We start from the raw sequence: 23,387 nt of genomic DNA on the forward strand, positions 1-23,387 counted from the left end.
GTGTATGTGTGTATATGTTTATTATTACGGTAGTGTATATGTTTATGTTTACGGTAGTGTATATGTGTATATGGTTATGTTCACGGTAGTGTATATGTTTACAGTAGTGTATATGTGTATATGTTTATGGTAGTGTATATGTTTATGTTTACAGTAGTGTATATGTGTATATGGTTATGTTTACGGTAGTGTATATGTGTTTATGTTAACAGTAGTGTATATGTTTATGGAACTGAAACAAGCTTCTACATTTGTCCAAGGCTTCCATAAAAGTGGCTTGTTGCTGTGGCGTGTAAGGGTTTTCCACGGACACTAGTTTACTACTAAGTTGTTGGACAAGAAGAAGAAAAAAATATAGCAGGTTGTTCTCTGCAGAGTTTCTGTCTGCTTCCAAGAAAAGTTAATAATATTCAAAATATCAAGGACGAGGCAGAAAGGTTTTCACTTTTTTTTGTTACCCTCTGATCTAGAGGCGGTTCTAACCAGAGTAACACATGAATCAGTGGCATCACTGGTGGGAGAGCAATGGGTCAAGAAAAGGTGAGGAAACAAGGGGAGAAGGAGGAAAAGGAGGAGGGAATAGGAATAACAAAGGAAATAAATAAACAATATTAGTGGAAGGACAGAGACAGGAAACAGAAGAATATAAAAGAGAAAGAGAAGGTCCAAGAGAAGAGAGCAGGTCGACGTGATCCCAGCAGAGCTGCAGTGACGCAGGGTAATTTGTTTAAAGGTGAAAGAGAGATAATGAAAGAGACACAATGTAAACCCTCAGAAGAGCTGTTAATACGGCCTGTACGACCAGGTAATCTGTTTAACCAGTCCACCTCTGCTACACACTTGACAGAGATGGACGACAGGAGTAAAGATACAACTCTCTCACACACACACACACACCCACACCCACCCACACACACACACACACACACACACACACACACACACACACACACACACACACACACACACACACACACACATACACACACACACACACACACACACACACACACTTCCCACAGGTTGTAGAGAATGTGGCAGTGTGGAAGACACACTTGCAACATAAAGACAAGACAGACCTGTGTGCAAACACCGACACACACTGGCAGCAACAGAGAAGGAGAATGACACACACACAGGTTACACACCGGCAAAAATACTTCAAACGCGTTACAATGTAATCACCAGGGCGACCAGGCCAGGGGTGTCCTGACCGTGCAACAGAAAGAGTGAATGAGGCAATTGGCATGGTAGTCATGGCAACAAGGTTATTAGCGTTTGAAGTGAAGGAGCCGGCAGTCGGCGGAGATTGGGAGAGAGAGAGAGAGAGAGAGAGAGAGCGGGAAATAAATAAAAACCCTGCGGAGCATCAACGCTCACCTTGGCAAGAAGATAAGGGGAGAACCAGAGTGTGTGTGTGTGTGTGTGTGTATGTGTGTGTGTGAGAGAGAGACCTACCACTGAGAGGCCAACATGGTAAAGACGTCTGCCTGAGGGTTGATGAAAATGCGGAGCAGCTCAGGGTCACTGGAGAGGTGAGCCAGCAGACGCAGCTCCACCTGGCAGAAGTCTGACACACACACACACACACACACACACACACACGCCTTCTTAATGACACATTACTCCAATGTCACATCCATAATCCCAATAACCCAATCTTCAAAGGAGACAGAATTCACTTACAAGCATCTCTCCAGGAAGTTAGAAAGAAGAAAGAAATAAAGTATACCTTTATTAGTCCTCCAATTACATTTTTTTTCACATGCATTAAATGGAGAGACGTCAGAGAAAGGGGGTCTGCCCATGGGGGGCTTTGTGGTGCCTTGATCAAGGGCACCTTGGCAGCATTCAGGAGGTGAACTGGCACCTCTTAAAGCTACCAGTCCACACTCCATACTTGGTCCGTACAGGGACTCTAACCATCTACATGTAAGAATAGAAATATACAAGACCAAAATATTTCATGGTAATTTACCAGGAAAAATGTTATCTGGAAATGTTGGTTTCAAAAAACAGTGCAAACATAATAAAAAAGGAATGTTTTGAGCATTGGATCAAGCAAATATATCAAGCCAATGTACAGTATGTGTCACTGCACGCATCACATATACAGTATACGTGTGTGTGGTGTTGAACAAATGTCCAAATGAAATGTTGAAGGAAGATTTAGGATTCAAGGAGAACACAGAACACTGCATTGTACTCTTAAATACCCGTAAATTGTTGTGGATAAACACTATATTTAATCCGAGACACTTGGCGTTGATGTTATTTCTGCTGAAGGGTTCCAACTATAATTTTGTTCCTCGACCTGCCCCCCTCACTTCATTTAGAGAGCATTACCCAGGATAACTTTGAATAAATGCAGCAGTTACATTCAGTAGAGTATATCTCGCATCACTGTGAGCGTTGACATGACTACACACAATAGAAGCTGACCCTGCTTCTTTGACATGACAATGTAGTGACGCACGGGGCAGTTATGTTACTGCATCTTCTCCACCTAATTCTCCATAATACGTCTTGTGTGAATGCATTAATGTGATCAGACAAAATGTTCTGACTTATTCTTTTTTTTTATCCGGCTGTTGAAATTGCAGTGATTTGGATCTAATTGGCTTCTTCCGTCTCACAGTAAGCGAACACATAAATCCATGTAAAGCTGGGTTATTAGGGAAAAGGCACGTTACTTGGAAGCACATAAACGGCGTCTACAAACTCTGATGTGACTATTCACACTGACCTGAGGACTGTGAGACTATAAATGAAACACCCACTGGCTAAACCTCAAGAAAAAGTGTTTTTTGTTTCTTTTTACGTGAACTTTAAATCCCTAAATCTCACAACACATCAGCTAGTTTGGTGCATACTTCGCCAAAATGACAATATTCCTCGTCACAGGCTGCATTATAGTGATACTCTTATAACTCTTGCACTACTTATTGTGTTTTGGTACTGTGACGATTATTGCATGATAGGCAGCAGTAAAGGTACAGGATGCATTTGTAATGTATGTGTTTATGCTCGCAGGGGGAATATAATTTCTTTGTTTTCCCAAATCTATCTTTAACTACTGTGGACTATGAGTTTAAAAATAAATAAAAAACTGAAAAAGCTGATCTAAAACTTACTTACCATCATGAAAACACAAGCAGTTTATGGGAGATAATGTGTTTTTATAAGAAATTATGAGTATCTAAAGGTTTCATATTGTGTTAAAGGAATCAAATATTCACTTTTCTTTGGTTAGTATGAAGTTAATTCCTTTTTGGCAAACATTTTCTAAACCAAAATTGTTGCATCTTTTGGTCACAGACACGGATATTGTAATACTCAGCAAAAAGGCAACAAGTGCTTTCATTAGTGGGTCATATGATCAATCCACATTGTTTTAACTCACTCTTTGATAGATAGGAACCTAAAATACTGTTAAATAGATGAGAATCAGTACAACTTTAAAGCGGTAGAGGTCAACTTTGAGATAAGACAGGAACTGCAGGACAGACAGAAAAACACAGCATCTAAAAAAGGCCAACTCGTCTCAGAAATTTGCCCGAGGCACTTACATAAGCAACGAGATAACCAGAGGCTATAAATGAGATAGACACACAGAAAAACATCCTGGAAATAGGCCGACAGGAACTCTAGTCTCACGTAACTGCACACTATGATACACTGGTGTTTAAAGATGCAGACGAACAGACAACTCCGTAAACACAAATATGGACAGACACATCGAGAGAGACGGCACCTGCACACATCTTTGTGGCAGATGACAGTGTCACAGCGACATGTCCTGTACCGACAGGTCTACAGCTCTCTTGTCAGCTTGGCAGATCGACACTGAAACATCCCTCAAAACGCAGACACAGACACAGACACAGACACAGACACACACAGACACACACAGACACACACAGACACACACAGACACACACTTCTATCCACACCCACAGAGCGACTGCAGTACATTTCATTACTGCCATTTCACCCAGACACATCTCTTCCTCTGCTCGGCGGCTTTAAAATCAAATTAAACCCGGCCAAATGCGGTTTGAAAAACGATTTGAAATGGATGGCGGGAAATTAAAAGATTTTCTCTCAGCGAGGATGAAGCAACCAGCTGTAATAGGTTTCTGCTAATGTTAGAAGAGAGAGAATGTTGAAGGAGCAGTGCACGGGGATATGAGGAGAAAAATCATGCACTCAAGTATCAACAATAGATGCATTTATGATAATTGAGATAAATCTGACAATTTACTTTACTACAGATTTCAGGTCATAACACTCGGCCCTATTGAAGAGAGGAGGGAAATTCCTCAGCTGCTCAGTTCAAAATGCAGGTTAAAGCGAACGCCGACTACCGCTTAACCCAGGTCAGCCGCCATAGACTGCAGGGGGGAAAACATAAAAGGGACAGAGAGAGAGAAAGAGAGAGAGCGAGAGAAAGAGAGAGAGAGAGAGACAGAGAGAGAGATTATGGATAAAGAAAAGAAAGCAGGGGTGGAAGGGATGATGGTGAGGTGATCAATGGAGGAAAAGAGACGTCTGGTTTTGGTTGTGATGAGGTGAGGAAAGGAGTTTCTAAAAATATCCTCCCATCAATGTTTTATGAGTCAGATCACATTTCCTCCTAGCATGGCCGGCAGCTTCAGAAGCATATTGCTGATTGGGATTTATGCCTCTGTGTGTGTGTGTGTGTGTGTGTGTGTGTGAGTGTTAGAGAGAGAGAGAGAGAAAATGAATTTCAGAAATGGAAGAAAGATAATTTGTGTTTGAAATAGATAGGTGTGTGTGTGTGTGTGTGTGTGTGTGTGTGTGTGTGTGTGTGTGTGTGTGTGTGTGTGTGTGTGTGTGTGTGTGTGCAAGAGTGAGTGTGACTGTTAGAGAGAGAGAGAAAATGAATTTCAGAAATGGAAAAAATGAAGAAAGATAATTTGTGTATGAAATAGATAGAAATAATATGAGACTACACATTAGAGTGTGATCTTGAGTGATTGCATGTGTGTGTGTGTGTGTGTGTGTGTGTGTGTGTGTCTGTGTGCGTGTGTGTGTGCGTGTGTGTGTGTGTGTGTGTGTGTGTTCTCCAAGGCCACCTTCTAACAGAAATAGTCTCTGTGATACAAAAACCCACCACAATCAAGAATCATTGTATTGATCCATGCAGGAATATCTTCCTCTACAGATTAACCCTTAAAATAAAAATGTGCAGCTCAGAACATATGGATTTAGATGCTGCACCAGGTCCCATCAATTAATATGTCAACATTAAAATTAACTGGATGCCCACTATTCATTTCTGCACGTTTTAATAAAAAAGTAATCAGCTAAGCAGTCAAAGTTTACGGATGGAATTTTTTAATAATTATAAGTTGACTGTTGATGGCAAACCAAATACACAATGTTAATTAATGAATTAATCCCTTTGGGCTCTGACTACTTACATTATTATAATGAATAATTATGGATATAAACAAAATGAGCAATAACTTAATTAAAATGCCAATTCTAGATCTGAAATTAAAACACTCATTTGTTTTAATAAATAAAATCATCTATGATAGCTGTTTAAACTAATATGTGGGAACAAAGCAGTGAAAAACGCCCTTGGGCGAGTCAGGTTTACTATTTAATACTTGACCGTTCACAGTTTTGTTCATTATATTAATGAATAATAACAACATGGCCCTGAAAATTGTGATTACTGATGCCAAACCAAGTCTTTTGAACCTTATTTCTAAATTTTGCATTGGCTCATGTCTGCTGGTACAAAATGACTGTTATCATGACAACAAAGCCCAGGATGCAACTGCTGTTAACATTTTGAGCCACAGTCGCTCACAGCCTCACCCTGTCACATGCACAAACCATCTGTGTGCGTTCTGTTGTTGTACAGCAGGAATATTCTGTAACAGAGGAACACTGACACCACATATGTTGCTCTTTACGAATGCTGCACAGAGCAATTGTAAGTGTTTTATCGAATAAATCTCTCTCTGTTATGGAAAAACTGAAATAAAACTAACTGCTGAGGGATTTAGGCCTGCCTTTGTTCTCATTTTAGCTCCCCTCTCTCTACTCCAGCCCCCACACACCATCAGACATCTCCCAATAGAAAATGACAATAACAGGGTTGACAATTGCAAATATAAACAAACACACACACATACGCACGCACGCACACGCACGCACACACACACACACACACACACACACACACACACAGGCACACGTGGGCTGCTTGAGGAGAGGGAGGCTGTTCAAAATGTACTAAAGAATAGTGTGTTTTATCTTTGTTAAACAGACTTGATAGCCATGCATTTTCTACTAAGCCATGATTTGAATTTCTTCTGAGGGTGGGATCGATAAACACAACACACAGACTCAAGACAAACACTGCGTCATACCCACACACACACAGACACACACAATGCTTTAACAGACGGGTAAGCAACATTTACGTAACACCTTTTGACGTGCCTCTTGGTTGAACTTTTTCTGGGGAAGTGACAGTAGTTGAACTACACAGAAGGACATCGGAGGACATAAAGAGGGCTCCCTAGGAGGGGTTGTTTCCATGACAATCTGGACTGAGTGCATGTACGCGCATGTGCATGTGCATGTGTGTCTGTGTGTGTTTGTGAATCCCTGCCATGTCGTGCGCGTATATGTGGGATCCTCACTTTTATCCTGCTGCTGTCCTCCCGCTAACCCTGGTTTATCTGTGCCGTTATGTAAGCGCGCGACACGCTGTCAGGGCCAGCAGACACCCGGCGTTCCCCACAAAGCTCTCCCAGCCAGACAGCGTCCCAGCTCACTCCTCTCAGTCTGCACAGCATGGACCGACGTTACACCCCAAAGTGACCTTATGATGCCAGCTGTGTTTCTGTCAGTATAGGTTGTTGTTTTTTAAAGTTACAAACTTCAAAAAGTCAAATCAAGTCCAGGGAAAACATTTATGCTGATTTGAGACTTAAAAAGGATCAAGACCTGACATCTCTCAGAGATTTTTAATAAGAAATTGCTGCGCAGTCAAGAATAAAATTAATTTGTGTTATGTGCAGTGATTTACAGTTCGATTCATTCAAACAATATTCGAAAAGGTGCTGTAAACCTGATCTTAAGGATAGATCTGCAAAATTAAATAAAAAAATAAAAATCTGCTAAGAGGAATATACAGACGACCTGAGTCTAATTACTTCTTATTTTTCTTACCTGCAGAGAGGAAAGTCCATCCTTCCTGAGGAATGAACATTGTCCGAGGGTGAACAGTCACCACCTCCTCCTCCTTTCCTGTGGGGACCAAACACAGAGCCCTGAGGAACACCTCAGCAAATCATCCCTCACTGCAAAAGTGCATGCAGCTGTACTTTAAATGTACAAACTATGTTACGATTGTCTCTGCCAACCTGTTGAGACTCAGAAAAAAGAAAACTAAAGTCTCTTCGTTTTTTAAGTAAGTTTAAGTATGACGTATTCATGTACGCAGTATGAATGAGTTTCCTGGGCCAAAAGGAGTCCAATTCTACAATGCAGACAGAATTTGAATCAAATCGACGTTCCATAACTTTAAATCGCATGAGATAGCATATGAATGCCCTCAGAGCATATTGAACAACAAGCCTGTGAATGTTCTCATTTGTCCAGGTCATCGTTATCCCCAAAGCAATTTCAGGCAAAAGCAACTGGACTTGGTTATTCCCAGTTATTCCCACCAACGACAGTCACCCTAACAACGGTCGTTGGCTCTTGGAGCACAAAGGGTTCCAGTGACATCATCAGCCTTGGGAGAGGTTAAATACCTGGATCTCCACACCAGTTAGTTAAACCAGTCCCAGCCTGGTCCGATGGGTACATATACTGATGAAGCCTCTTGGATGAGAGGAGAAGCGTCTTCCTAGAGCAAGTCCAGTTGTTTTTGACTGAAATTGCTTAAGGGATATTTAACGACAAACTTATTGATTTTATTGACAGTTTTACATTTATATATTTAGCTGATGGTTTTATCCAAAGCGACTTCCAATAAGTGAATTCAACCATGACGGTACAAACCCAGAACAACAAGAAACAAGTAAGTGCCTTAGCTACGTCAGGATGAAAGTGCTAATTTTTTTTAATTTTAATAAGCCATCATCTTCTAAGGTGCAGCCAATGTAGAGCGGAGAGTGGGTGGGCTGAGCTGCAGGAGGCCAGTGAAGGGCGCGGATGAGGGGTCCAGGCAAGACATACAGCATAAAATAAAAATGTAGTTTCAATATCCTATGTGTGTAATTGTGTGTCTGACAGAGAGAGCCACACTGAAACACAGACATGGGAATTAAAACTGACATCTTCCCTAATCATGAGTTCAGCTATGAAGCTGCAACGCCCCGCTTGGCGGCAAATAAGAATCCAATCAGGAACGGTCCATCGCTGCACTCTCTGCTTGAGAAGCTGGACTGAAGTGCTGACTTTAGTGCAGAAGGAATGATGGGTAACAATGAAGCATCACATCCCAAAGTCAGCATGATGAAAATACGACTACAGCAGGACACGTCACACACCAAACACGCTGACACTGAAAATTTAATCAGTTGTGATTAGTGCCTCACCTCAAGAGAGAAAACGATAACTGATGCGGGGAATAAAGAAGGAAGAGTGATACTGGTGGAGGGAAAGAAGGGATGGTATGAGGAAAGGAGCAGGGACAGAGACAGAGAGAGAGAGAAGAGGATTTGATGACAAAGGAGCTTTGGGAATCTGAGTGACGGAGGAGCAGTGGTGCTGATGTTAGCACCTATGAATCACTCAGAGAGAGGAGGAAACAGAAACACTGAGAAAGCAAGGGACAGAAATAGAGTGTACTGCTCTGGCTGTGACTGACAGCTGAGCCAATGTGTCCTGGCCACGGCAACAGATGGATGGATGCGTTTTGATGTTTTATTCAGCTGCAAATGAAGACATTTTTGTTTGGGTTTTGGGACACACTGCCAGCCACCTAATCTGGTACCCCTGGATCAGACAAATATTAAACCGGAGCCCTCCAGATAAGTGATGACCAAGCATTCGTCATTAGAGGCTGATGTGGCGTCAGTGCAGAGTAGGGATAAGTGAAAATGTAATGTTCAATCCAGCGACCTATCTAAAATATGTCTAAATGTCTCTATGAGGCAATGAAATATCGCTTCAACAAAGAATCTCCGTAAAATATGTCACTGAAAAATATCAATGAACAGTAACCTTTAAGAAATAACGTCTTTGAGATTTTCGTATATATGAAATCTAGATGCCCGTCTCTGAACCCAGAAGGCATAATGTAATCGATGTGGAGCACTCGAGCTACTGCCCCACAAAATGATGAGTCGGCTTGTTTTTCTCAAAGTGTCTGTGTGGCAGTATTTATCAAACGATGACTGTGTTCAACAAGGGCGAAACAAGGTTAATTAAAACTTTATTCCAAATGAAAACGGATAACAAGAAGACGGGTGGTGCGAACAGAAAAGGAGCGATGGGGGAAAGGATCAAATTTAAGAGTTGATGCTTTAGTCCATATGGAAAATGTCTTCCCCAAGCTGTCTTTGAGAAAAACATCGTTCACATGAAAGTAAACAGAGGTATTACATTTTAGGTGAAAGATGCGCTTTGTATTTGATGTCTCACACATGATCAATTAAGAACAGATGTTCGTTTAATGATTTATCCGGCTCTGTCAACAGTTTACACGCTTTATAAAAGAGCGACTCTCACAATGAATCTTGGGATTTGATCGGTTTATTTACCGTTACCAGCATGAACTTATACCAGGGGAAGAGAGAAATGACTTTAAAACACAATATGTCCCAATAAATCTCTTTTTAATCCAGCTTTTTCACATCTAAACATGTTTAGGTCTCAGGACAAAATTTATACTTACATCATATTGGGTTGTGTATAAAATAGGGTAATTGATTATATAATATATCATATTGGGTTGTATATAAAATAGGGATAATTGATTGTATAATATATCATATTGGTTGTATATAAAATAGGGATAATTGATTATATTTATAGCATATTGGTCGTATAATAAAATAGGGATAATTGATTATATTTATAGAATATTGGATAAAGGGGAAGGAACAAACAAGTGAAAACTTTTTACTGCTCCTTTTCGAACATGTAATATTTAAATTTGTGTTGCTTGTATATTGGGTTGCAATATTTTGTATATGTATATTTTGCTTGTTTATTCATTATATTCATGTTGATGTTTATTTCCTATGGTGCTTTAACTATCTATATCTATTATCTTATATACAGTATATCTATATCTATATACAGAGAGATATACAGTATATACATATATTTTATTTATTTTATGCATTCATTCATTTCAACTTTTCTATTTTTTATCTGGCATAATCATAAAAGGCTAAATAGGCCCAGTGTAAAATATTCAATTACGTCAATGAAAACTCCCATGATAACTCTACACGTCATAAAAATAAAGATAAATCAAACGGACGCAACATAAACCACACTAGAAGCCACATAACAGATCAGACATGAAGGAAACTCACTGCTGCACTTTTATGACCCTCATAAAGCCTCTTTACCAGCTCGCTGCTCGTCTAAGAGATGTCTCCCTCACCCGCACAAACCTCAACATTTATCACTGCCACATTCTCTACAACCTGTGGGAAGTGTGTGTGTGTGTGTGTGTGTGTGTGTGTGTGCGTGTGTGCACCTTACCTTGTATGCACTGCTTCTTGGTGATTTGAAGTGGCTGTTTTGGCAGAGCCTGGAAGTTCTAGTTTGGGAGAAAACACATTTTATAAGCCGACTGTAGTCATCATCAGTCTATCGCCGTGTAGACTGTGTAGATAAAGTTTTACTGTAACAGACAAAAAGTGTGTTTTGTACAGATAAGTCCTTCCCTGCTGAGTGCAAACTTAAATGAACTAATATAGCTGCACATAAATGAGAAAGGTCAGCGGTGTATATCTGCAGCCACTCCCAGCGTGCTCCTCTGAGGCAGTCATAAAGGGATGGAAGAGGAGATGGAGGTAACATTCACTTGTGTGTATTTCTGTTATAATAAGTGCCTCCAAATACAAACTTAATCATATTAAAAAGCTGCCTCTTCACTTGAGGAGATTGGTGGCTGCTCATGTCTTCACCACAAAACGTCCACAGTGCATCTTAATGTCTTGTATTGAGTCCAAAGTATATTTTATTATGACCCTTGTCAGTTCTATAATTCAGTTGATGGTAATTAGACTACATTGCTTTTGTATTTTAACACATTATGTTACTTCCCATTTGTTCAAACTTGATTTTGCGCTAAAGCTACAGCTCGACTGTTGCCATGCGTATAATGAAGGTTTAATGTACTGTTTCAATCTTGTGACAGTTGCTGCTGCAGTGACCCCAAATTCCCTATGGAAATGAATACAGTTGTAAATATATACAGCTTTAACTCTGGACCTCTGCAGCTACATTGGCCCAATGAATTATTCAATGAGTTTTTCAGACTCTACGATGATATTCCCTATTAATTCAGGTCACATCCATGAATTAAAACAGTACATTACTGCTTTGTTAATGATGCTTTTTCACTCAGTTTTTCACAGATCGCATAATAAATTGATCATGGTAAATTTTCATAATTGGGATTATCGTAAATATCCTGGTGATCAGCTTGACCTGCGAACTGACTGCAGTGTACTTCAGTTTTTCCTCTAACTGGAACATTAGTTTGATTACAGACATTTGTTCATTTAACAGCCTCTCCATGATCACTGCAAGTCTGTTCTGCTGCAATTTTTTTATCACATACTATACCACGACTTTTTTAAATGACGTTTTTAATCAGGGGGACCTTGTGATTTAGGACTACCTTATTTAAGATTGTCAATGCGTGTCCTATCTGTGATTAGAGCTGCAAAGATTAATCAATTATTCCATTACTCGTCAATTATTAAATTAATCGCCAACTTTTTTGCTAACTGATGAAAGTAAAAATTCTCTGATTCCAGCTTCTTAAATGTGATTATTTAATGTTATTTTCCAAGTTGTGGAAAAAACAAGACATGTTGACGTTATTTAAGGCTTTTCAAAAGATGTTTGACATTTTATGGACCAGGTGGCCAATCAATTAATTGAGAAAATTATCAACAGATCAACTGACAATGAAAATAATCAATAGTTGCAGCCTTAATTATGATGCAATAAAAACATTTGTTTCTTAACAAAATGTAAGGTAAAGTGAATCTAGTGTGTAAGGTCCATTTTAAAAGTTGTAAGTATATACTGAAAATGATTGATTATAATACTGTGAATTATTTTGGCAATGATAATCGTGACATGATATTTTCATACCATCTCACGCCCACTGTATATGACCAGCAGAAACCCTCATCATATGGCAATGGCTACTCTGGTTGGCTGACATTAAGACAAACAGAGAGCAGTCCTGGGACTCCGGCCAACACTACAGATCTTTCAAGTTTTCAGACACGTCTTAAAATAGGAACAGCCCGCTGCTCACTGGGCTCCTGGCCCACCTTTCATCGACTCACTAAGTCATCTAAGACGTCGCTGGTATTGACACACGCACACATATGCAAAATTACATGGATGCAGTTTTGTTTCTGCCAGAAGGACAAAAATGATGCACACATATACACGGTTTAATGGACGGACGAAGAAAACTGGGATGTTTCAGACTCAGCAGCCCCCCCCCCCCCACACACACACACACAACTCAAGGTGTGTGTGTGTGTGTGTGTGTGTGTTTGTAAGTGTGTGTTTCAATGCCCTTTTCTTTGCCTGCCCCTTTTCTCCATGATAACTAATGTGCACGTGTTTGTGTGTGTGTGTGTGTGTTTCTATGTACACACTGATTAATGTGTCCTGCATTACCTTGATAGTAACTTTTAACATCCTCTTGTGTGTGTGTGTGTGTGTGTGTGACCCTACAGTGAGTGTGCATGCTTGTGTGTGATCTAGAGAGAGAAAACAGCTCTCTGCTTTCACCACTCATTTATTATTCAGTAAAGGGAGAGAGGGGGAGGGAGGGGAGGATGAAAGGAGAGGACTACAGTGGCAGGGTGCAGGGTTCGGACATCAGGGACCAGGCACCAATATCACACACACACACATACACACACACACACACAAACACAGGTTCAGTTACGGTGCTCCTACAACTGCTGTACATGAGGTACGTGACCTGCGGTGTGTATCTGGGGCAGAGTGAATGAGAGAAGGTGCGCGTAATTACAACTGTGTGTGTGTGTGTGTGTGTGTGTGTGTGTGTGTGTGTGTGTGTGTGTGTGTGTGTGTGTGTGTGTGTGCATGTGTGCCTGCTGTGCTGGTGAGTCGCTCTGTGATGTGACAGGCAATTCAGTGTCAGATGTGAATCCTTTTTTTTGCACTTTTCCCATCATGCAACAGTGACGACAACATAAAGCAGGACTAACACACATTATGTACAGCACTATCGGCATACTAGATGCTCAGTTTTTCCAAGGTACACACACTTTTCTTGACATCACATCCCTACTTTATACACACCGCGCATTAAGTTGCGTCACAACATTGATCGTAATTCAAACCTTCAATACATCAACACAAAGCTTGATAAGTACCACCAGTGAGTTGTACCCTGTGTTTTGAAATGCGTTCAAAGAAAAACCTATGTGCGTTTAAAGTTTTAGTCTGAGGATCGAAAGGCAGAAAAAAAGAAGAGACAGAGATCAAGAGAGAAAAGAGATAAAAGAGGAGCAAGGAAAAATATCAAAGAATTAAAGAGCACACATTGCGTGCGTCATTGCAGCTTGAGAGAGAGAGAGAGTGATTGAAAAACATGAATAGTAGGGGTCAGCCTGCTCTGTTCACTGCTGATTGTACAGTTTAAAACACAGACCCACACACACACACACATACACAATCCCTCTCCCCAGCACTGGTCAATACACATTTTAAACCTCCAAGTGCACACAAACCTACGCAGAGGATCAGTGTCAACAACAACATGCACACACAACATTGAACATAGCTACTCAATAATGAACCTATTAATACACACACACGCACGCACACCGCACACACACGCACGCACGCACGCACGCACGCACACACGCGCACACACGCGCACACACACACACACACACACACACTGTGTGCGGTCTAAGTCATTATCACCCTGGCTGTGTCATGAGGAACGGAGAGCCAGTTTATTCGTGGATACTATGAGTCAGACTGAAAACGCCTGGTTAGAGTGTACATGCACACACGCACGCACAGACGCGCGCGCACACACACACACACACACACACACGCACTGCCATAGGACAGGCTCCATTAAATGGCAGCTGATGATGGTGTTCCTCCCCTAATTACATCAACTAGTGTGAGTTATACAGAGCTGGCACAAATGCTTGTGATTACCCTCTGTTGCACACATACAAAAACACACACAATATAAATATTCCAAGGATGTCAAGATACAAGAAACACACGCACACACACACATGACACACACAAAAATACACATACAAACCCCCACACACACACACACACACACACACACACACACACACACACACATACACACACACACACACACACACACACACACACACACACACACACACACACACACACACACACACACCATCATCTGCCAAACACACCAACATCCATGCTTGTGTTTTCCTCTCCTGGGCTCATTGACTCTGAATGGGCCACTTATTCATGCAGATGGGCTTGTTTATCCTGTTGTCAGCATCGTTCCTTATTCTACATAACGACCTGGTGTTTGTATTCTTTAATGCCCCCCTCATGTCCTAAAATGGACTCACAATGATGTAATAATGAACCTGCAGTGGGTCGGACAATGACACTTGTTGCCCAACCACCTGTTCACATGATTAACCCAGGGATTCATGTTTTTAGATTAGCATTGGTTGAAATATTCATGATTTACGTGGTTAAGGCTACTTCATTTGCAGGTAGGATGCATTATTTATTGTAAAAGGACCAGTTTGCTCAAATGAGTCATAAGTCCCTTTCACATCTGTACTGCAAACCTGAAATTATCTAGACATTAACCGGCAGGGCTATGTGTGCGTGAGCGCAAATATCCTATTCAGAGTTTACCCTGCCAGCTCAACAGAACAAACATCCAGGTAATCTCTGAGTGAGCCCATGTGGGAATACAGCCGCTTATTATCCGGTGTATCCACGGAGCTGAATGTGGCATCTTTAATATGGAGCCAGCCAACAGCAGAGCAAAAAAATACCTCCGACAGTGAAGAAGAAAGGTGATTTACACAAAGACGGCTACGAAAATGTATAACCGGAGACCGCAAGATTCAGGAGCTCCTGCTAGTAAGGAAAGAGACTCTGTTGTTTCCGACAAAATTAAGAACCGGCTCTTGTTGGCGTGCTGTAACCACCTCACGCCCTCCATGCTGCACGCTTTACCCAGGCGCCCCCCACTCCATGAAACTAAAGAACGTATCTGAGACGGAGAATCTCTGGTTGTATGCGACCAGATTCTCCTAATATTGTTCATATTCGTTGGGTTCATATGTGAAAACGGCTTTAATGAGCAGCAGCTGCTGTTGGTCGAGCAGTGTTTAATCACTTTTTATTGGCACAGTGTACCTGTTCTGCTGATTCTGGCAGATTCTGTTGATTTTATTCCCATTGTACTTCAAGTTCTTTCAAAACTAAAAAGAAAGTTCAGGTGGATTTTTAGGGTTCCTCTTGGGTATAATACCAGCTCTCTGCCTCTGTTTAACAGCAGGGTAGCATAGTGAATATTTAAACCATGCAGAGCTCTGATAAACTCACAGTGCACCTTCTGAGTTCTCTTTCCTTCACAAAATGCAGTTTCTTGTATTTTCCTTACAAGTCTTCATGCCAATTTAATTTTAGTGGATCTGGTAGTAATTACACACAGATTGTGAGCGCAAATTGAATGAAAAGGCACACATGAAATTTTCCTGCGCTGTCATAAACATTAATCTGTTCCACAGACAGACAGAGTGAGACTCCCAGAGGAGTACGGTCTTGTCGAACAGATGGGGACAACCGAATCACTGTGCTGGTGCAGGGTAATTAAATCACACTGCACCAATTTAATGGCATAACACACATACAAACATGTGCTGTGATTTCACCCAAATGTCGGAATCGTTTCAAAAACCCAGGTTACTGTCAAAATGTGTTTGAACAACATTCAAATCAAATGGACGAAACATGAAATATGAATTTCTTTTAAAAAAAGAGTAACTTTCGGTCTATGAGTGATAATGTGCTGCTGTCAAATAGTTTTCATAAATATTATATTCTTGCACTTAACTATCCCTTCTGAGTAGAGCGGAGCCAAAATATTTTATCCTGATAGAATTCACTTCATATCTCTAACAATATACGAATATCATGATATAGCATTTTTTTTCTGGCAATTCCATAAATAAATAGTCCGTCTTGTTAAATTGATGTAAATATTACCACCATGCTATTCAGCAGCTGTTTTTGTTTTCGATATCTCAAAACAATACATATAGGAAAATAAATATGATACATTTGACGATACGTATGTTCCTTCTTTGATATCGAATGAGGAGTTTATCTCTATATAATATGATATATGTTCAATTATGAATTACGTAATCCAGTTGATATTAATCGCATTGAAGTGTGTGTGAATGTAAAGTTTGATAATAAAACCAAAACTACAAATTTGAAATGATATTGCCTCAGTGTTTCAGACAACATTTTCTAAGAAGTATGAGTTTATGTGCTTTTTATTGTCAGTTTAGACGATCGGTTAAATTTAAAGACGATAAATTATCGTATTGAATTAATATTGAATGCACTCTCAATGAGCTAAAGCCCAGAAAAACCCAAATCCAGCTACTCTCTTCTTTGCCCCTCTTTTCTACCTCACACGTCAGTAAATAAAATGATAGGTGCACGCTATGTTATGAGCATTATAAGTATGTGTGCCCTTCTGTGTGTATAGACCAGAGTGTGTTCAACACTGCCAGGGAGTCATCAGGGAACATGACACACGCTTCAGTGAAGTGCTAAGATCAGCCTTGGGATGACTTTCTGGCACTGCGAAACATTTAATGACTTAATGCAGAGCAGTATTAAATGCCCATTAAACTGACAAGCCCTAAAGGAAACACAGTCTGCAGTTTGGAAGATTACAGCTGCACGATCTTAACACAAAACACACAACTTAACATCAGCACAACTAAACTATCATATATTTTTTCATAGATCACATTGGAAAAATGTGATTTCTCTTGCCTAATCATTGTACCATATAAGTAAATCGTGATAAGAGGGGTAAATGTAGAAAATCTAGTCACAAAAAAGAGTACTATGAAGAGAAATGAACATAAAAAAGATGATTTAGAGTCAAACCCACTGCACTTCAGTCTTTGACACCCAAAAAGATTCAATGGTTTGACATAAACCCAAAAATGACCGAAGAACAGTGTGTTTGTAATCGGTTTTCTTTGCAGGAGTGAATGAACTTCACGCATCTGCTGGCGGCATGTATAAATGTATAAATTTTGGAACACTGTAAAGTACTGCAGAGCATGAGAGAGGGAAAAGGGAGAGACACAGAGAGACACAAAGACAGAGAGAGAGAGAGAGAGAGTGAGAGAGTGAGAGAGATAGAGAGAGAGAGAGAGAGAGAGAGAGAGAGAGAGAGAGAGAGAGAGAGAGAGAGAGAGAGAGCAAGTCCAATCTCATTTGTCCTCTTTGGTTTCACTGCTAGACTATTAAGGGGCTTAATGTGAGAGGAGAATGGGCCGAAATAAAGTATCAAGTAGAGAAGAGGAGGGAAAAAATAGACCAAGAGAATGAACATAAAAGGAGAAGGGAACCAGAGACAGAAATACTGTAGATGGAGAGGAGGGAAGCTGATATTTTTGCCTCCCGCGGGTAAAAACAGACGAGGCAAAGCTCCACTTCCCTCTGCAGCGACAGTCACTTCCTGCAGCACTTTAAACTCAGCAGCCGTTTGCGGTAGTCCCGCTTTAATCCAGGCACCCCTTTGTTACTGCAGCGTGGCTTCACCTCAACTGAACCCACAACAGATGAAAGCTAAAGCCCTCTGCAGCACTCCTCATTTGAATATGTCTGTGCGTGTGTGTGTGCGCGCAGACTGGTGAGTAGCAGAACAGCTGCCTTTTTTTCCTCCCTTAACACAAAACTATAAACTGTAGCGTTTCCTCCTTCAAAGCAGCGGGGTGTGACATGTTGGAGATCACTGAGTGAGTCTTCAATTAACTGCCGGCACATTTCACTCCACACACTGAGAATAATTATAAGAAAACTTCATTTATATGCAAGAGTAATAATAATAAAAGAAGACTAGAGGGAGTTGACTCTTCTCCCCACTGACCCAATCACTCAATCAAGCAGCAGTTTGTCTTGATGCTCTGTCACAGACTAAACTCAACACTTAAGTCAATCTATCTCATGCAGCTTCCTCTCTGTGTCACTCTATCCATTATTTCTGGGCTCTTTAACCAGTCTTTAAGCAGGAGTGCTGTAAAATAGTCTGGATCCCTTACTGATGGTTAGTGACGCTTGTCAATGCATGATCTGAGGTGTGCATGTGCAACAAGCTACGGCTACACCACTTGGACAAACCACATAGGTATTCCACACTGGTATTTTATTGAGGTTTGAACAGATTATATCTGATCAGCAGTCAAATTCAAGCACTTTTCAAGCAGTTCAAGGTGCATTTTCATGTGTTTCAAGCACCTTACAGCTGTGTTAAATAGATGTATATACAGTACATACAGTATATTCAGTGTACTTATTATTGCACTTGATCATCACATTAAATTAGATCTAATTGTGCTATAAACAACCAAAATTATGTTTTGTGGCAACTTGCTACAGAAGCAATTATTTCTACAGACGAAAGATGCAAACATGTCAGGAAATGCTCGAATATGGAGAATATGTTTTATATCACATATGCCATCCCATATAACCTACATTTCAAGCAGTTTCAAGCACTTTATTTAAAATCCAAGCACTTTTCAAACCTTGAAAACGCCGCACTCAAATCCAAGTGTTTCAAGGATTTCCAGCCCCCATACGACACCCTGATCAATGCAAAAGGTAACAAACTTTTAAGGGACATTTTTTGTCTTTGATGGTAGTGACAGTAGAGCTCGGCAGGAAACGAGGGTAGAGATGCAGCAAAGATCCCCTGTGTACGGTGTGTGTGCCGTCATCATTTGGCCCCTTCACAAATCACTTTTAAAGTTACAGAAAAATGAAAAAATGAGTGAACATGGAGATGAATCAGCTAAATGACAGTTTTGTGTTCTTTACTACTTTCATTGGGAACAAATTAGAGAACAACCGAATGATCAAAGACCAAACACACACACACACACACACACACACACACACACACACACACACACACACACACACACACACACACACACACACACACACACACACACACACACATACACACACACATATACACACACACACACACACACACACACACACACACACACACACACACACACACGGCTACACACAAACAACCAGATACAAGCATCCATACACTTAATGGGATGCTCATCCAAACCCCAGAAGTGCGTCAGAGCAGAGGGAACAGAGCTGTGTTAAATCGTTGCTGCCCAACAACTCACATATATCATTCAGCAGCAGTGTGATCAATTCACATCGGCCGTAAATCACTAAGTGAGATTAGAAAAGTTCAGTGTCTCCGCGGTTACCCAAGTGTGTCAAAGCAGTGCTCTGTGACAGAACCACCGGACCCTGACATCTAGGTAATGTCGAAATGAGCTATCGACCGCACCATACTGAGGCCAGGGAGCGAGGGACAGAGAGAAAGAAAGGTCTGTTTTCTGATGAATGAATTCTTCAGCACGTTGTATCTGCATCTCTACTACACCTGCATGTACTTCTTCATAACATTTTACTTTTGCTGATAATTTCATGAATGAATTAGATTTTTCTTAATTGTTCTATATGAAAACAAAGAATACATTGTTTTTAAAGATTATCTTCTTGGCAGTTTTCAAGCCTTTATTAGATAGGACAGACAAAAAACGGGGTTAGAGAGGGGGAGACATGCAGCAAAGGGCCGCAGGTCGGAGTCGAACCCGTGGCCACTGCATTAAGGAATTCAGCCTCTTCACATGGGGCAACTGCTCTCACCACTTTTCCACGAGCCGCCCCGAAACAAAGAATCCATTTTTAAAAATGTAGTCAACAATGCATCTGCTAACAAATACCTGCAATATTAGACTGTTTTTTTCTTTCTAATGGTCAAAATATTATTTTAAAAGCTTAATAATATTTATAAAATAATAGTTAAAACACTGGTGTCATACAGACGGAAAATCTGGAGTGTTTGAGTTGAACCCAAATCTTAATACTCTACAGTAAAGAGTTACCCTCAATAACAATATTCTGTACTAGGCGTGAGACGATAATGTCACAATATTATCCTGATAATCATTAAATTATCCTTAAAACTCACTAAAATATACTGGTATAACTTTACCTTAGATTTTGTACATTTTGTTATGAAACCAATTTTTATGCATTACACTACACAGCCTAAAAAACAAGGTCAGTACTTCACAGCGATGTTAATTGTAAATCTATCTTTTTTTACAATTCCAGTAAAATGTAATCCCATCCAGCTCCTTCAATTTGTGCATGATTCAACATTAAATTGAGTGCTATTACATGAAAATATATAATGATGATTTTCTATAAAATAAAATGAATTCTACTTGATTTGAAGTGTTAATTATGGGCTTCGGTCAAATTAATGTCACAGTTAGAAGAAGAACTGTCGTAGGTCACTCGTAAGGATGTTCACGATTATCCCAGTAATTTAAATTTACTGCGATCAACTTATTGAGTGTTTTTTATAGCGGACGATAAAATCATACATTGTTCCATCTTTATATACTCTTGTTAAATGCAATGAGTCATTATGAGCCACATAAAATCTATGACCTCCGAGCCATATCTCGGAGTAGACTGGCTATCTATCTGTGTTTTACATCAGGGATGAAATTCAGCAGATTGATTTTAGACATAAAAACTCAAAAGTGCATATAAAAGCACCACAATGGCAACACTATCAAAACCCCACACATCCCCTAACTCTTATCATTTTAACACCAAACTGTTTTTTTAAATCAATCCCTTTCTCTGTCCGCCTCTCTACCCCTCATCAAACAATCCTTTGAAGTAGCGAGGACCGGCCAAAATGTCCTCGCTGCGATGGTTTCGAAATGAAATTGGTGCTCACAGAGGCAGCAATGCAAGCTATATTTGTATTTGTAAGGGAGAGTGTGTGTGTGTGTGTGTGTGTGTTTTTTGTAGTTACTAAGCCGTCAGCATCATCAAAGAATGTCTTTGATGAGAGCGATATGGAGAAAGAAAGATAAATAGACGTGCAAAGAAAAGGGGGATTATAAAGGAAGAAAGTGGAGAAAGAAAAGAAAAATGCTGATATTGAGAATTTTAAAAGGTTACATAGAGGACGTGCTGTTTCATTCACAGTGCTGAAAAAAACCCAAACTCTTTGTGTTTTGTTATGACTTTACACACTAACACACAGATTCTTCTATTAAATGTTACAAATAAAGTAAATTTACTTTCCATTAGTCTTATGAATGCCACATGCCAATAACAGGTTCATGACCTGAGGCACAGAAAACAGCGGCCTCTTTCTACTCAGCCTGTAGTTCAGCACCATGGAGAGCTCCGGTAACTGAACACTGTTATCCCGCTGACAAAACGAGCAACTGCAGCCACTGAACAATCATGATAACTACTTTAAATCAAAGAGATGAAGACAGACGGAGACGTTTTAAGGGTGGCGGGGCGGGTCATACTTACTGGGTGCTTGGCTGAGATTCTCCCCGTCACCACACTTGTCTGGTGCCACGTAGAGGACACGTAGTTCTGATGTGTTGTTGAGAAAGACAAAGATAGTCAGATATGAATACACAGAGGAAAACTATACCAATGTTTAGAGGCAAAAGTAAACGACTTTGTCAACCACAATGAAAGCTTGGTTCCAGCTGCAATCTCACTGGTAAACAAGCTGTAGTTGCACCAAACTGCACAAGTCACTTTGGAGCATGTATCTTATTTTTATTTATAGATCAGTTGTTGTTTTTTTATCTCGTTGTTTTATTCTCATTTTAATCAACTGTTTTTTTTAATTTATTTCTTAACCTATATATGTATGCAATTTGCTCTTGACGTTAACATGTTTTAGATTTTTTGATTATTACTTATTTGTTTTTATTTCATGCTTTTATTTTATGGATTCTAATCTGTTCCTTGTTTTAAGTTTTATTTCTTGTTTTTATTGTTCATATTGTGATGGATGTTTCGACTCTTGACTGCAAAACTAGTTTACCCTTGGGTATCAATTTAGTAACCTGAACATGAACCGCATAATACAGTGGGTACGGGGAGTATTCAGAAAAAAGATTTTCACTGTTAATTTCATAATTTCATTTGCAGCCATTTGCTAAAATCAATTAAGTTGATTTTTTTCCTCGTTAATGTACACACAGCACCGAAAAACACAGAATTGTAGAAAATTTAGCAAATTTAATAAAAAACATAAACTGAAGTATGACATGGCCATAAATATTCAGACCCTTTGCTGTGACACTCGTAGATTTAACTCAGGTGCTGTCCATTTCTTCTGATCATCCTTGAGTTCAATCTACACCTTTATTGGACTCCAGCTGTGTTTAATTAAATTGATTGGACTTGATAAGAAAGGCACACACCTGTCTATATAAAACCTGACAGCCCACAGTGTGGCGAGGCACAGATCAGGTAGAGGTTAAAAAAGAATCTCTGCTGCACTTGAGGTTTCGAAGAGCACAGTGGCCTCTGTATACTTTCCTTTACATTATGTTTCAATTGGACGGCTACTGTATCGCTAATTTTCTATCCAACTCAGCTTGAAAACAACAGCTGCGATCCTCAGTGCCATCATGACTCTGATTCTTTTTTCGGAACGACAAGCATCAACAATGCCATGTGACCGCTCGGCATCGCAATTCAACAAGCTGTTGGTCGACCGTAGTGCCAGTTCAGTTGGTGCAATGAGCCGGACATGCAGCGATACTCAGGGATGCTGTTGAGCTGATGTAACCCAAACATGAATGACATATCAGTTTGCTGCCTGTAGTTAGAAGTACAGCTGGGAGATATGATAGATATTGTGATATTAGACAAAATTCTTTTGATATGGTAGACCAGAAATATTGCTTTTTCTAGTTGATGGAAACATTTAGCTGCTTTGCGTCATAGTTGCCTCCCTGTAGTTTGTA

General features: G+C 40.1%; 1 protein-coding gene across 1 annotated transcript in view; it reads right to left on the reverse strand.

The window, feature by feature from the left end:
- The window catches only part of poln (polymerase (DNA directed) nu), a gene marked incomplete at both ends in the record, with an annotated part of 61,595 nt that overhangs the window by 20,292 nt on the left and 17,916 nt on the right, over positions 1–23,387 (reverse strand). Inside the window, 4 exons of the mRNA XM_083936901.1 lie at positions 1,459–1,570; positions 7,219–7,296; positions 10,717–10,774; positions 21,928–21,993. Of these exons, the coding sequence (XP_083793027.1) occupies positions 1,459–1,570; positions 7,219–7,296; positions 10,717–10,774; positions 21,928–21,993 (314 nt within the window). The remainder of the gene's footprint in view (positions 1–1,458; positions 1,571–7,218; positions 7,297–10,716; positions 10,775–21,927; positions 21,994–23,387) is intronic.

This window comes from Echiichthys vipera (genome assembly GCF_963691815.1).
Source record: "Echiichthys vipera genome assembly, chromosome: 22".
Classification (NCBI taxonomy): domain Eukaryota; kingdom Metazoa; phylum Chordata; class Actinopteri; order Perciformes; family Trachinidae; genus Echiichthys; species Echiichthys vipera.